Source organism: Pelecanus crispus, chromosome 5 (genome assembly GCF_030463565.1).
Source record: "Pelecanus crispus isolate bPelCri1 chromosome 5, bPelCri1.pri, whole genome shotgun sequence".
Classification (NCBI taxonomy): Eukaryota; Metazoa; Chordata; class Aves; order Pelecaniformes; family Pelecanidae; genus Pelecanus; species Pelecanus crispus.
In genome coordinates this window covers 39292830-39309171 of record NC_134647.1, presented here as the reverse complement: position 1 = coordinate 39309171, position 16342 = coordinate 39292830, and the positions used below count along the sequence as shown (strand labels likewise).

The 16342-nt window shown below is 43.3% G+C and overlaps 1 protein-coding gene across 5 annotated transcripts in view; it reads left to right on the top strand.

The window, feature by feature from the left end:
- LOC104034009 (long-chain specific acyl-CoA dehydrogenase, mitochondrial) overlaps window positions 1–16342 on the top strand; it is a 90324-nt gene that overhangs the window by 20354 nt on the left and 53628 nt on the right. For 4 of the 5 annotated variants that reach the window (XM_075711034.1, XM_075711033.1, XM_075711035.1 and 1 more), the window contains exon 6: window positions 10405–11522. In XM_075711034.1, coding sequence (XP_075567149.1) covers window positions 10405–11522 — 1118 coding nt within the window. Of the gene's footprint in view, window positions 1–137; window positions 225–2053; window positions 2689–10404; window positions 11523–16342 lie in introns of those variants that run through there. The other variant, XM_075711037.1, reaches the window with a different exon arrangement.

Sequence of the window (16342 nt, the reverse complement as noted above, 5' to 3'; positions counted from 1 at the left end):
ATGACCATCATTTAAGATCAGCTAGGTATGCTAAAAAGTTTCGTTATATTTTTGTCTTACTAACTTATCTGTATCTCTAGTAATGTTTCACAGCATAACATCCTTCTAAAAAACAATTTTCTTTTTGACCATTTAAGGTCTTCTGATCTCCAAAACAGCATAGCTACTCAGTGTGTGCAACTGCACGGAGGATGGGGGTACTTGTGGGAGTATCCAATTGCAAAGTAAGTGTAGCATTGCAGACTTGAATGGTGAAGGATTACCAGCGAAGTCAAATGAGGCACTTCCTTTATGTCTGTCAGTTGTTTTGTGTTAGTACTGATTTACTGTTCCTTTTCCCATCATGTTTATTGAAAGGCAATCCACTGTACAGATATCTGCAGGAAGGCTTTGTTTTGATTCTCCAAATAATTCATAAGCTGTTGAGCAATTATTACTTATTTTCCACAAAATAGAAGTTGCTTTTCTAGAAGAATGTTAATTGAAAAACCAGAGAGGCAATGTAAAAATAAAAATGAGGGGAGCTAGTTTGTGCGTTTTATCTGAAATTAAATGCATGCATATGAAGGAAAGAAAACATGTTGGTCTGCCTAAATCTTTTATAATACCCCAAAATAGCAAATTGCCTAATCAAGAGCATGACTGGCTACATTCAGCTTTTTACACCTTTTTAAATGAAAAAGCTAGGAGATTTATACGTAGAGCGGAATTTGCCATTCCAAATTTTTTGTTTACTTTATGAATTTAGGGATATTTATGGAGTGGTTTTTTTATATTTCCTTGTATATTATCTGTGAAGATTTGTTTCCTTTTGTGTACATGCCATTTGCCACACTAATATAAGTAGAGCTTTTGGTGTTTGTTTTAAAAAAGGGGGTAATCTGATAGTAGAAATAGCAAAAACAGGACTGCTGTGCAGTTGTTGTAAGCAGATAACTGAAACTTTTTTTTTTAACGGACTAGGTTTAGATTTTTTTTTTATTCTAAATAGGTTAAGAGTATGAAATGTTGCTTTAAAATAACTTTTTCCTGCATGTTTTTAATGAGTGCAACTTTTGAGTCTTCTGCACCCTATCTTACTAAAGAGGAAGGCCAGCAAGCCCTGTTCAGGGTGTCCTCGAACCCCTGCTTATCTGTGTGTGCAGTAGTTGTCCATACAGGGTTTTATTATCCCCGTGGTTCAGCAACATGCATGTTTCCAGAGAATGCCGCATTGCTCCTGGGCTGTTCTCTGTATAATGAAGCAGAATTAAGATGGAAAAGCACGCTGTCGTCGTCCCGTGTGCTGTCACCAGCTGTGCATGTGCTGGGGCCAGTTCCAGCATGGGGGTGGAGATGGTTTGGCTGCGCGCAGCTTTCCGGCTGCTGGCCCAAATGGAGCTGGAGCCCGTGTCAGTAGGAGGCTGTAGCCAGCTGATGTGAAACCACTTGGCACTTTCTTTTCCTCCCAAAGTGTTTGAGTCCCACCTCAGAGAAAGAACTGACAGCACTGTTAGCAGGCCTCTTGACAGGATCAGACAAGCCAGGGCATTAGAGCAAATTACCGTGATAACTAGCAGTTTGGCTCTGCAGGAGTTGGGTTTTTTTTTTCACAACAATGAGGCACCTGGGTCTTGCAGTTCACGCAGGCGGGCTGTTCTGCAGGATGTGTGGTGGGTGAATTGGGGGCTTTGGTGTCCCGAGCTGAGTTGACGCTCAGGTGATGTGAGGAAAGGAGGGAACAAGAACTGCAGGGGGAAGTGATAAGAGTCTAGTTTTATAGAGCTGTATTTTATTTTTGTTTAATTAAGGGGAGAGAGTGGGGGCTTTACAATGTAAACAAAAAAACAGGGAGGGGACACTGACCAAGTTCCTAGTTTGGCACAGTACCTTGGAAAGGTGAAGTATTTTAGGTAGTTGAAACCTCTTTAAAAGTGGGAATAGCATAGTTTGAAAAGAGGGATCTTTGAAGATAAAACTTGGTATCTTTTTCTTTCGATTGTATGTCCACTCTGAGGAGTTGTTTTTAATCTTTCTTTCTTTTTTCCTCCCCTCCTCCCCCTCTCTCCCTCAGAGCTTTCGTGGATGCCCGTGTTCAGCCAATCTATGGTGGTACCAATGAAATAATGAAAGAGCTTATTGCTAGAGACATTGTCAGTGACAGGTAGGGCAGATGCTTACTACTTCGGAGAGTCTTCCAGAATTGTTTTATATTAATATATGGCATAAAATCAGACATCAGAATGTAAGTAAAATAAATGTGGTATATCATATTCTTTCAAGGAAGTGACACTATTTTGAAAAGTATTAGTAATAACAGTATGCTCGCATGCAGGATATCTAATATTTAATGAACTCTCAGTTTAAATATATTTGGACAACACAGAGTAATTCTCTGAGTTCCAGAAATTCTGGTAGTGAAAGGCAATTTGTGTCTGGAACTTTACATGTAGCTCAGTCTTTCAGATTTGATGCCATTATATTTGCTTTTCAGAGTTGGCTCTCTTCTCCAGAGAAGCCACGTTCTTAACAAATAAACAAAAGTTAAATGTTAATACAACTTTGAATTTGTATTGCCACTTGACAAATACCACTGTGTCAAAGTAGAACTCGAAACTTTTGCTACCGTTACCATACACCTGCTTACTGCGCCACAGCCACCCGCTGCAGCAAGAGTGAAGGTATGACTGACCTCTGCGTTTACATGTAACCCAGAATGCCTTATTTTAATTACTTTATATTTATTTGACCAATAAAGCATTTCTATGCACTCCGGTGGTTGTCTGCATTGCTTAAAAGCCCCAGGGAGAACCGGGACAGTAACCCCGGCGCCAGGATTCACCTCAGGGCTTTGATGGAGAGTTTCGAGAAAGGGAAGGCAATGCTGGGCAGTATTTTCCAATACTTTCGAGTGCTTATCCCCAATAAAAATGCTAAAAAAAATATATATTTTTTTTTAAATTATTATTTATGCATACCGGGGCTTACAGCCTCCCGTGCCCTGAGGCAGGGCGCTGCGCTGCCCGGGGCGCTCGCGCCGACCCCCTCACCGCCCCGCCCGGGGCAGGGGACGCGCCCCCGCGCGCCGCCCTCCCCCTCCCGCCGCGCCCCGCGGAGGCGCGCGGGCGCGCGCGCGCGCCAGGAGGGCCATTCCCCGCGTCAGGCGCCCCGCCAATGGCGGGCGGCCGCTCCCGCGCCGAGCCCCGCCCCCGGGCGCGGCGGATTGGCCGCGCTCCTCCCCTGAGCGGCGCGGCCTCCTCCCCCTCTGCGGGGAGGCCCCGCCCCGCCCGCCGGGCTGCGCTTTAGCTGGGCGCGGACTGTTCAACAGCGGCAGTGGGAGCCGCGCCGGGCGCCGCGCCGCGCGGGCTGGAGGCGGCAGCGCCGCTGTGGAGAAGCCGGCGGGCAGAGGCAAGCGCGGGGCTAAGCGGGGCAGCCGGGGGCGGGCGGCGAGGCCGCCGCTGCGCGCCAGCGGGGAGCGCCGCGCTGAGGCGCGGTGAGGGGCGGGGGGGGGGGGGGGGGGGAAGCGGGGCCGGGCGGCGGTTGGTTCCCGCGGCGGGAGCGGCGGTGGCGCCGCCGAGCGCTGGCGCGCATGCGCGAGGAGGAGACTGGGGTGGGGGCGGGGCGGGGGGGCTAACGGTCTGGGCGCGGGGCGGGGCCGGGGCCGGGGTGGCTGAGGCGGGGGCGGGAGCCGGAGCCGGGCGCCTGGGGCGGGAGCTGGCGGGCAGGGCCGCGCCGCCTCCCTCCGCCGGCTCCCCGTGTGGCTCCACGGGGGTTCTCGCGTCCTCCCCCCGCGCCGTGTGTGAGCGCCGCGTTCTGCCTGCCCGGCCTCGGCCTCGGCCTCGGCCTCTGGCCGCGGTGCTGCCCGGCCGGCCCCGCCCCGCCCCGCCTTGCCCCGGGGTGGCGGGCGGCCTGCGGGCGCGGGCTGCTTGTGCAGCGCCGGCGGGGTGCGTGGTATCGCTGGCTTCGCAGCAGCGCTGCCCAGTCGCTGCATAGCGTTGTGCTGCCTTGTTCTTTTATTTTTAATGTTTGGGTCAGTAGATGGGTGGAAAGCTTTAGCCTGCATTTTCATGTGTGGGGTTTTTTTTTTTTTTTTTTTCAATTCCTGGGTTAAAACTTCCCTCTGATAATCAAGCTGAACAGATTGCTGCAGGTTCCTTTGCCTTCAAGTGACCCTGACCAAGTTGGCTTCCAGACTACAGACCACTTACTCATTGGTGAAACTGAATACTTTAGATAAAGTAGATAGCAAAGCTCTGGACAGCAGCTCGGCTCCAGGTGCGTCCCTCAGCCTTTGCTGAGATTTCCTGTAGGGTCTCGAGCAAGTCTTTCAATCCACTTTGCGCATCAGCTCCCTGGTTGCAAAGTGCTGAAGCGTTTCCCAAAATAAAATGTAGTGGTGACTGAGGTACTTGATACTCCTCAGCAATGGGAAGCAAAGTAACCAATTTAAAAAAAAAAAGAAAATCCAAGTAACTAAAGTCTGCTGTTTGTCAGAGGGTAGATATTTCCTTTTTGTGCTTAATTTAACAAGAAGGAAATATTAAAAATTAAACTGGATAAAGCATGATTATAGTGCTAGTAGGTGCACCAACTCAGAGAGCTAGTTTGTGTGCCTTAGGACTCTCCTTCCTTTTTGGCCCACATTGTGAAATCCTGTAAATGTTTTGGGGAGTTTAAATTCCAGTCATCTTAATCAGTGTCTAAGAGCTGAATGGGTCTTGTTTAAGACCAGGTTTTATGGCCCTCTCTTCAAAGGCTGAAATTCAAAAGGATAACTGAGATGTTGATATGGACCTTACAATAGATCTAAAAGCATTGCAGATACTACAGACATATGTATAACCTACTTAGAGGGGCACCTGTCATGTACAACAAAAAGTGTTTAGCATATGTTAAAAACTACTTCAGATGTTATGTTACAAATATATGATACTATAGACTGAACAGGAATTAGTTGATGGCATGGTAATAAACTTGGAAATAATATATGATTCTCTGTTCAGAGGCAGTTATGAACAAGGAGAAAAACAACCCTGTTCAGAGATTTTAATGAGTCATGGATTTTATCATAAATGAATACTAATGAGTGCCACTTGAAGTATGTCTTTTTTTTTTTATGATTAAAACTGTTTGGGTGGTCTGTCTTAAATTGAATTCTCTTACTGTTCAAGGAGAGATCCTTTTTAGGTGTGCATGTGTTTTGTTGGGTTTTTTTTGTTTTTTTCAAAAGAGGAATTTGTGCTTATGTCTTCTGGGGAGTGCAAAACACTGGAGTTTGCAGTTTTATCTATATAGTACTGCCTGCACAGTGAGTGCTGCTGAAAGCTGAGACTCCCCACATAATCCTGTTTGGGTTGGTTCCCCCCTCCCCCCCCAATCTATTAATAGAACAAAATACTAAAATGCTTAAATACTCGTCATGAGTAACTGGGCTGCTTTTGAACTGAAAACAAAAGCTGCCTACTGAGATGATTTTTTTTTTTTTTTTTCTTAAAGCCTAGTCCCAGGTGTGTTAAATGTGGGCTTTGTTCCTTTTTCTTTCATACTCCCAACCAGGACATACCCAGTGGGACCAATATCTCTTTTGCGGTCATTGCTGCAAACTATTCTGTGAGAAAACGCAGATTATGCTATTGAGCTGTTCTCTCTATTCTTAGAAATTACTACGGTCCTGTAAGTGAAAATTGTGAGAATTGGCAGAGGTAGGTAAAGCGTACCCAAGTGGATGCCTCCCACCAGGCAAGGCTTGGAGGAGCTGGCCAAAGTCAGCTCCTGCTCGCTCAGCTCGGTGGTGGCTCTCAGTCCTGGCAGCACGGCTAAGGCAGTGCCGCAGTAGTGCCTGTCTGCCAGAGCACTGCTTTATTTTTGTCCAGCGATTATAAGGAAGGCTGTCCAAGAGGAGCTAGGGATTACAGGGCAAACAACACAAAGCTGTAGGAAACCAGGTTTTGTCAGTTGTGTTGTAGGCAGATCAAGCTTGCTCATGTAGCTGCCATCTCTTCTGCAGGTTTTCTCTGAGAGGCTTTAAAGCAGCTCTTGTCAGTTTGAAATACAGTATTTTTGAACATTCTTGCTGAGCTTAATTTTGGGTGTTTCACCAGATGCTGTCTGCTGCCATTGACTTTGCTTTGCTTTTGAAACACCTTTTAGACAGGGAATAAACATGGGAAGTTCACTTATCTGAAACACTGTTAATCTGTGAATAAACTGGAAACAGCTGTATTAATTTGAAATGTTACTTGTAGGCCTCTGAATTTGAAAGCAAAAAAGAAATAGTAAATGTAAAAATCTTCTCCTGGTCTCCAGGAATCTCATTATTAGCAAGAAGGTTTCAGGTGTTTGGGATGAGTTTACAAGGAGAGAAGGCTGGTACAGGGGAGCCTTACAAACCCTCATGCAAATGGAGTTTTATTGTCATTGCGAACAAAAAGATCACAAACAAAAAACCCACTAAAAGACAAAGCAATCCTCCCCCCAAGCAAAAATCCCCCAAAACATTGTCTGCAGTGTTGTGTAACAAAAGTGATAGTGTTATGTAAGGCAGGGAAAGAGTCAAAAAGTGAAAGGACTATAAACAAAAGCTGGGAAGAGAATGCCACCCTGTGTGCAGGCAGGTTTGTGGTTGGGTTTTGTTGGGTTTATTTTAATAGGGTGCTGCTAATTACCAACGTGAGGACACTAGTTTCAGGATTTAGACAAATTCCGTTGAGGTGAGCCTGGTAAAGAAGGGTATAACATGGGAATGTCGAGTAAGGACTAAGAAATAAGCAGAGGTAGCGGGGGGGAGAGGAGCCTTAGAGGAGCAGGGGTCATTGGGGGATTAGGGACGCCTAGCTGTGGTAAGAGAAGGGAACAGGGTGCTGGTCGGGGGAGTGCTTGGGCTGTGGTAAACTGCAATTCCTGGCTGTGTCCTCCTGGGTAATTAAGGCATTAGGGGAGGATAAGCATAAAGTCACTCTAAACATCAGCTGCTGTACTCTGCGTGTCTGGTGCTTATTTCTTCCCTTCCCCGGTACTTATTTTACGTCAGCTTTTCCTTTTACAATACTTTTTAGTCTTTCAAGTGGAGTCCGTATTCAGCACATGAAAAGCAAACTGTTTGCCAGTTTAGTAGCATTTCAGCTCTTCTGGTTTTGAAACCTCAAGTAGTACACAATGGAAAAAAAAAAAAAAAATCCTTGAAATGGTTTACCTATGACAAAAAAGCTTTTCCCAGAATGAAAATACAGGCTCTTCCGGAATACCATGTTGCAGTACTTCTCTTCCCTCCCTCTGCACTTTTCCCCCCCCCAAGCAGATAATACATTTGGCTCTGGAAGCTTGCTTCCAATAAGGGTGGAGTGAAATTATTTTTGCTGCTTTCTGCCAAAATGAAATAAAGTGTGTCAAAATGAAAATTGCACAATTCTTGTCGAGCCAAGTACTTGTAGTAAAATTTGGTTTTAATCTTTTTGCAGCTGATACTTTGTTTTGCTAATATACCAATGACTTTGTGTGTGTGTGTGAACTTCCTGGAGAAATGCCAAGGAGTGGAGACTGGGACAGTACCAGCTTTTATAAAGTCTTTTTGATGTCACTGAAATGAGAGGAACACACCTGAAGTGTCTCACATGACTGTCTTCAGGGCAGAAACGTAGTGTGAAGTTTGCAAGTTGCTGGATAAGGGGTTAATTGAGTGATTTCTCTCTTCAAAAGCATTTTAATTTTTTTTAGCTATATTGTAGTTTAAGCATCTTCTGTCAGAAATTCCTAATTAGTGGTCTGTTCTTGCTCTTTAGTTTAATGTTTGAGGGTACTTTGATTTCTTCCCTCTTTCCCCTAAAAGAGGGGGAAAAAAAGTCCCCCAAACTCAAAAAAACCCTTAAAGTAATTTGCTAATGGTATTCATTGCAATTTAGGAAATTTGAAACTGTACCAGAAGGGTATGTAGTATTTGAGGGAATATGGTCAAGTTAAAAATCAGCACTCTGAAAATTTTGTGCTACCAGTTTTTTTAATAGCCTCCATCTTCATATAGGTATGAGATACGCATCTCCAAACGTTTTGTTTGCTTGAGCAGCAGCTCTACTGTGTGTGGATGTTTCCTGGCTCTCAGGAGTAGCAATCTATGACTGTTAAACCACTTGGGCTAAGGAAGGGAGATAGTAAAGTTGGAACAGTTATAAACTCATTGCTCAGTGTACGTAGATATCGGGCTGACAGCGCTCTTCTGAGAGTGCTTCGTGGAGTTCCAAGGACAGCTCTAACATGGGGACTCCCTTGAGATCATAGTAACCACACAGAGAAAGTGTGGGCTTCAGTTCTCTCCCCCTTATGTTTTAGCCATGCTAAATCACTTTGACTTACTATAGTTATTTGCCAAATGCTGGGGGGGGGGGGGGGGAGCATAGGTGTCTGAATCCACACTTCTTTGCATTTAAAAATTCTTGTGCCTGCTAGCTCTTAACAAGAGTGGAAAGACACAAAGCCATGAGTCAGCCAGATGCTGAGAGCATTGTCGAGTCACCAGAGCCTTTGCAATGTGGGGGTCCAGCTCTCATCAGTGCATTTCCCTGTCTGATCCTAGTAATGGGGCTCTTACTGAATGGCTGTATACTGGGGAGGACTTTGTGCTGAATTCCTGTATAGTCTGAAGTTATTAGCTCGTTGATAAAATCTAAAATCCTGGGGATTTCAATAGTATTGTTTAGTATTAGCATTCGGACCACCAAACCTGGTCCCTGTGATGCTGGGTAGGTGATGTACAGAGATGAAAACCTCATGGTTGAAGTATACATGGAGCAATGAAAGGTGAATAAGGCATATGGAGAGTGTTAAGGCAGTACTGGAGCCTGTGGCTCTTTATGTTTTTCTTCGTGTTTTGAGGGTTAAGGAGAAAGTATCTAGACTGGTACTTCTCAGCTCTTTAGGTTTCCATATCTCCCTTTAATGTTTGCAGCTTCAGCGTAAAACCTGTAGTTATAAACAAGCTAAGGCTTCAGACAGGGAGTTTGCTTTTCTTAAAATCCATATGTGGCAGGCTCAGAATCATTGACCCCTTATGGGATCTGTGCGTTGAAAATTGCTGAGCTAGGCAGTTGCTGTGGAGATCAAAGACACTGAAGACATTAAAAGGAGGGCAATGGAAATGCTGCTCAACTAGTACACTGGTTAAACAGAGAATTTGCTGTGGAAGTACTGTGCTACACTCACTTCTGTTGCTATTCTTACTGTTTCTGGTTTTGTCTCTAGCTTCTTAATGAAGAACTGACAGTAGCTTATCTTTCAGGCTTCTGCAGGCCATGTTCAATTAAATCTTTCATTGGGTTTATTTAACCATCTCCTAAACAAAGCTGAAAGTACAGTGTAAGGCAGTGATTCCTGCTCTGTAGGCTGTGGAATAGATACAGTATGACATGGCAGCACAGCTGCTGACAAGAAGTGGTGAAGGTTGACAGCGGTCTTTTGATCCCAAAGTTTGGCAACCCTTCGTCCAAGCTATGGCAAGCCACAGGCAAAAGGGTTTGCGAAGGAAAACCTGTCTTTACTCAAATTGTTATCAAAGAATATTTGTTTGTATTATGCAGGCAGTGCCTGATGAATAAGGAAGAACTGGATACAAAGACACAGGAAAGATTTTAAGGAAACATTTAGAACTTAGTTCTCTGTTTTTAAAGCATTAGCCTTGATGATTGGTTTCTACAGTGTATTTGTGAGAATATATAATCAAATGCTTGTTTTATATGATTTACATTAAATATATTTCTCCCAATAGTGGCTCTGAATTTATTTCAGAGTGTTTAATCATGTGATAGGTGTTCTGCTTTGCTGAACTTGTAATAGGTAGCTGCATAGCTCCCATTTCTGTGATACTGTTGATGTTGACTCATTTGAGTATAAAAAAAAAAAAATACCTGAACAAAAACCAAATGCAACTCAAAAAGTAACTTATCTCTAGAGCAGATTAAAATAAAATCCAGCCAGAGTTCTGGGGTGGGAATGTGTAGATCTGTGTCTCTGTGTGCATATACATACACTCGCACACGTATTTTAAAATGCATCCTTCCAGTCACGTGGCCTGTGGTCATGTTTTTCAGTTTGGGCAAGGCTAGGTGACAGTCTTGAACTTTGTGAGTCTTATTTCTCAGACTGATAAGATCAGAAATGCAATGAGGTATGAACACTTACTCCCCTGAGAGGTAAAGGCTTTCATTGCACATGGAACAACCTCTGAATGAAATAAAGAAAAACCAGGAAGAGTGTTCTTGTTTGACTTGGGGGGCAGGGGGGAGTGTAGTCTGTCTGTGTTCTTTAGATAATGTTCTTTTTTTTATGGAATCTTTGAATAATGTTGAAATGTTGAAAGACTGAAATATCTGACAGAGTTGTTGTTTTTGTACCGTGTCATGAAAATGAGAAAATTTACGTGGCCCATGTTATTTTCAGGTTTGCTGTAAACTACCTACCGTAGCTATAATGACACCAGCCCTCAGAGAGGCAGCAACAAAAGGTCATGGTATCCACTTGTCACCTTCTTTGTCCTCTAGAGCTATGGAGTCTGATACAGCTTTGTGCATGGAAAATTCCAGAGCAGTGGAAGAGAAGATAAAAGAGGACTCCATCGCACAGATTACTTGCTCAGTCCTGGGGTTCCCCACTGCTGAGCCCAACCTCAGGAATGATATCTTCAGTGTGCAGCATTTTGGTTCTCCACCATCCTCCAAGCGCTATCAGTCTGTCTTGTTAATGAGTACAAATTCTGCGTTTAGCAACAAGACCGGTAAGCAAACGAAAGCAGGAGAGCCCGACTGCTCCAAGATGAGAAATTCATTACATAATGGTGCTGACACATCATTTGGTCAGATTAGTCATTCAGAACCTGAGGAACAGGTCAAAAGGGAAACATTTTCAGAGACCGCATCTCCGAATTTGGCAGAAACGCAGAGACTTTTGGATTCAAATGTAACTGAATCCAGTAATGCAGAAGAAATGCAGCTTTTAAATGGTAAATGGTACAAGAAGAATGGTTTTTTGGGTAGGGCTTTGGAAGTCTGCGCTGAAACAATAAAAGGGGATTTATTACACCAAATTCTTCACGGGCCTTCAGAAGGGATTTTGAGCTGCACCCCGGAGGAGGTGTATGCTCGCTTACTCCAGTGTGTCACTAAGCAACAAATGGAAATCAGTCGCGCCAAAAGAACTCAGAAACGTTTACAAATGCTCCTGGCAAAGCACGTTATCAAACACTGTGATCAGCAGCTGAAATGCTTCGTGAAACATCAGCTACAAAGAATGAAGGTTTTCCATGAGCCAACCAGGTTTTTGAGCAGTAGCTCCCTCAGGTGCACTGAAGGTTGGCCAGAAAACAGCGCAACTACTTTGGAGAGTAGTTTGAGTACGGATGTACAGAATGGAGTTAGCGTTGCACCAGGTGAAATCCGGGGGTTTGCACTTTCTACTGGAGGGCTGCTGTCTCGTGTGGAGAAGGATCTGGACTCTGATGCAACATGTAGCAGCTCAGATGAAGATGGTGAGGAACAGACTGTAAGAACAACTGTGGAAGCGTAAGTGTTAAATTCCTGCTAGACTCATGTGCTACATGCTTATAAATCAAGATGGAAGGGTCTAGACCTGCAGATTCCTTCTTGTGGGAGTAACCTCACTCAGTAGATAGTCCTGAAATCAGCAGGACTGCCTGTGTGAGCTAGGTTTGGCAGGGGCCTGACTGAAAGTAAGAACTAATGACAGTATTTAAGGAACAGTTACTTTACTAGACTGTAGAGAGCTAGGTCTTGTACTGCACTCTATCAGTTTGCAGTTACATCAGTACTGCTAATTATTCAATATTCAGATGGTGTTGTAAGTCAAATAGTGGTAGCAGTGCTGTAAATAATATTTCTGGCCGGTGTGAAAATAATTTTATTCTGCAATTATTAAGAATTAGCCAATGTTAGGATCTTGAAATTCACTGTGATGTGATAAAGAGTAAAAATGATCATCTGATGCAGCTGTCAAGCCATCCAGTATTTGGGGGTTGTATATTGAAAAAGCTTGGTTCTTTGAATTATAATTTAAAAAGTGTTAATTTACTTACTGAAGTTGTTCTGCTACTGTGAATGAAGCTAGCAGAGCTGTTTTCATTGTTGCTGGTATCTTTTTCAAGAAGAACCAGAGGGAAATTAATATCATTAACTAGTACTGTCTTGAATTGACAAGGATACTGTCAATACAAATTATTGTAGCTTTGGAAATCAGTGGTGGGTAAGAGAAGTAGATAGGAAAATTGTTCCCTGATTGGTGGTACAGCCTCTTTTTTTTTTCCTTGTTCTGCCTCCCTGCCCCCCCCCCCCCCCCCCCGACACACACACACACTATTAGCACAATCTCTTTGGTCAAGAAATTTGAGAAAGCGATGAAAGGACGGCTGCTTTCCCCTTCCTACAGCTGGAGAGAACAGAGTATGTCTTAAAGTCTGTTAGGATGTGATAGTCAGGAGAGTGACACGTGGAATAGCGCTTCACACAAACACAGCAGCTTGGTAGGAGCTTCATGGCACCTAGATTTCTAGCACTTGAAGTCAGTGCTGGTTTTGTGCTTCCTGATCTCTTCTTCTAGTCTCTGCTGTTAAGGAGTGTCTAGAAAGCATTAAGAGTGACAATGATGTCTGAGGAAAAATAAATATTTTAAAACATACACTTCTTGGTCTGTTTCTTGAAAAGTATAACGTTTGGAAGAAATCAAGGAAGCTTCGTCTTAAATTGGAAAAGAGCTGTCCCCTGTTACATGTTTATAGCTTCAGTTAGGGAAGCTTCTATATAGCACAGTTGTATCAAATCGCTGCTGTCTTTCGTTAAACTCTGTAGGCCTGGAAAACAGGGGAAAAAAGTGCAAAGTAAAAACTAGTTTTCATTTTCTTTTACGTATTGTCAGAATGGTAAATACTGTACTAAAGTCCAACCCAAGCATAATGACTTGCCAACTAAGTTAGGATCACCTTAAATATTTCAGTTTGCAAAAGAATTACTCTCCTTTTGAAATATTTTAATGAAAAAAACAGCATTTTTGTCTCTTGCCAGCGTAGGAGAATCTGCATTCTTCTCCTAGCTGATATGTTTGAACTTCTGAGTAATAGCTCTGCCTCTAGGATTCTTATCTTGTGATTACATGAACTCAAAAAGAAAAACTGATGGGAAACTCTTGATTCTCAAAGGGTAGTGGATAACATAAAACTTGGACTGAAGTTCTGTGCAAGGGTTTTCTTTTTTCTTCTTGCCAGGGACAGTCGAGTTTCTAACTCTGCTTGCCAGTCCTTTACCTTTATTTTTTCTTGTGGCATTTGAATTCCTTAAGTTATCTTTCCACTTAAGACTTACTCAGTTTGTTTTGTTGCACTGACAGAAAAATCCACAGAAGATTATTAAGTACAAAGACACCACCTTTGGCTCAGGAAATCCCCAAGCTGCTGTTGCTGGCAGCTGAAGGGAGTACTCAGGAGAAGCACTGCTCCCACCATGCCTGCCCTGTTGTAAGACTGTTATCTTGGCCACTGCTAAGAGGCAGGAGACTGGGTAGATCATCTATAGTCTGACTCAGTGCAACCCTTTATTTGAGGGTTGAGGTTTTTTCCTCCCTTTTTTGTGTTCTTACTGCTGAACAGCAGTCAAGCAGCAGCTGTGACGAGGTTAGCGATGTGCATTAGCTAAGGCCTTGCTGTTATTGGCAGTGCAAGAATCACTGGTGGTTGAACTGTGCTGCTGGGCCAGCAAGCTTAGAGTTAAGGTACTACCTAATTTAAGCAGAAGATTCTTGTCTCTGTCACAGCTGAGGCAGTGCTTGAATTAACATTGCAGTGAGGACAGGCTGTCTCTTATTTGAATTTATCATTATTTTCAGCTTGGAATGGTTTTCTTCATTTCTCCAACTTTCCTAAGATTTGTCTTTGTGGCTAAAGGGCTGCACTTTCTCTTCTAGGTGACAAAAGTAAATCAGTTATTCACCAGTGCAGCTGCTGAGATTTGATGTTTCCTGAGCTTTACCACTTTAAGGCTCTCTGGATTGCCTTTCACCTGGACAAAAGAAACAAACAAAGTTAACATCCATTTTTATTTCTGCTAAGTGGATTTACATTCTTTGAAATGCCTTTCTCCTAGGGAATTGACTCTTAGTGCTTTCCAGAAATAACGTGATCATGTGGGTGAGAGAATACTCATTTCCTTGCCTGTGACTTATTTTTCATAGTGAAGACTTTTACTGACCTGGAAAGACTCTTCCTCTGTGATATTCTTCATAATACTTAACTGTAGATGTCATAAGATTCTATTAATGCAGTGATGAATGGGGAAAAAAGTTTTGGTTTTGCCTATGTCACAGTAGATTGATTGCATTTAACTTGGGGGTATAATGACACTGGTGGCTGGTCATTGTCAGGACTGCAGTGCTTCTTATCCTTTTTTTGGGGGGGAGGAGGTGTCAATCCATTGTGCAAGGTGGGAGGAACCTGCAGTTAACTGTGTTTACCTGAGAACAGTCTGTTTCCCATCAGGAGGGGGGAGAGGTTGAGTCCGGCTCCAGTTCTTCACAGTAGGAAAAAAACGAGCTATTTTTAGCATTTTGAACCTGTTGATTCTTGTTATCCTGAAAAGAGTTGTGTCCAATGAGTGTTGACATAAGCTCTTCTGAGCTGCATCTCAATGCTTTGTGTCTTGAGTAAGATTGTCTTTATCTATTTCAATACCTTTGTTGTTTAGGTGTAAATAACTGTTATAAGATATTTAGACCATTGTTCATCCCTTGTGCATTACATAGGTGCTCTCCTCAAGACAAGATCCTTGGTGTGCTGGTGAAGGCAGTTCTTCTAGTTGACAATTCACAGTGCTTATTGAACTTCTGTAGTTCCTAGAGTAATTGGAAAGCCTCATCCTATTTCAAGAGCTTAATCAAAAAACATTTGGTCCTTTGAGTATTTTCTAAAAAAAAAAAAAATATGAAAAAACAGTTGGCTCTCTTCAGGAACTTTGTCATTTTGCTGCTAGTGTCAGCTCATGAGTGTCTTTAACCTGTCAGTTTTCAGGAAAGGTTTCTTAGGCAAAGCACCAAATTTCCATCAGTAATTTGTAGTGTATTCTAGTACCCTTCCAGCCTTTGGGTGTAGGAAGTTCCTGAGACGCAGCACAGGGGATATGGTAGTACTTCTCTCTGGTCTCTGAAAGGCAGACGTTAGGTGCTCTTCGCTAGCTCCGTTAGGCATTAGCAGCCAAAGTGGATGAAGGGCCCAAGGAGGACATCACAAAGCTGAGCCTAAGTAATTCCTTCAGGAATTCACAACTAACATCAACCACTTGAAATGCAACATAGACGATATTTCACTGGCTGAGTTTACTTGGAACTTGCTGATCTTCTTTGCAGTTCACAAAGATGGAAGATTATCCGCAGAAATGGTCACAGATTTCAAACAAGGTGATTTGGGGGAGGATGTGAGCTTGAAGTTCAATAACACAGCTCTGCTCTAGGAGCTATGCATTATTATATCCTTCTAGGCCAACTCTACATCCTTACGTATGTATTTTGTGTGTGTACCTGATGTGGTTAGAAGTTCTGGCGGTTTACAGTGTACGTCAAAGAAGCCTGATGCTGAGGTGGTTATTTGGGAAAAGATTAAAGTTGCAGGGTACAGAGTTTTTCTTCTCCATGCACTATATGAATTATCTTCCAGAATCGAAAGATACATCACTGGGGTTCTTTGAAGGCACAGCTGCTCACTCCATCTGATAGTAATGCATGTACCTAATTGATTAGAGAGAAAAGCTGCTTACAATAGATTTTTCTGCAAAATAAGTAGCTCTGTCTACTCATGAAAAGTCCTGCACCTTGTTTCCCCGGTCCTCCTTCCCTCCTTCTGAATACAGTCCTTTTGCATCATTTGGTGGGATTTTTTCCTTCTGAAATGTTTTCATGCTTTTCCTCTGATTTTTGAAAGACATGTTTTACTGATTATCCTCCAGCAACCTCAAGCCTGACGAAGAAGCACTGATGTATTTTTCCATGCCCACAGGGTTTATTGTGCCTGGAAACTTTTACAATGAATGTGCAGAGATAGGAAATCTTTCTCTTCCCCCCGTCCACCCCCCTGTCTTTTTCCCCTTAGATTGCTAGTTGGAAAGAGAAGATGGGAAATCTGCTTTTACAACAAATACTTGGTGGGGAGGGGAGCACTAAGGCGGAGAGAAGACAGGAAGGAAGCAAATATTATGACTAGTATCTCCAGATCTAATCTGTTTGTTCTAGATTATTTTCCATTTTTCCTAGCATTTTTTCTCATGGCTAATTGAGCAACATCAATGCAGTTCTGCAGGCCTCACTATAGAAGGCACTGCTAAGGGCTGGG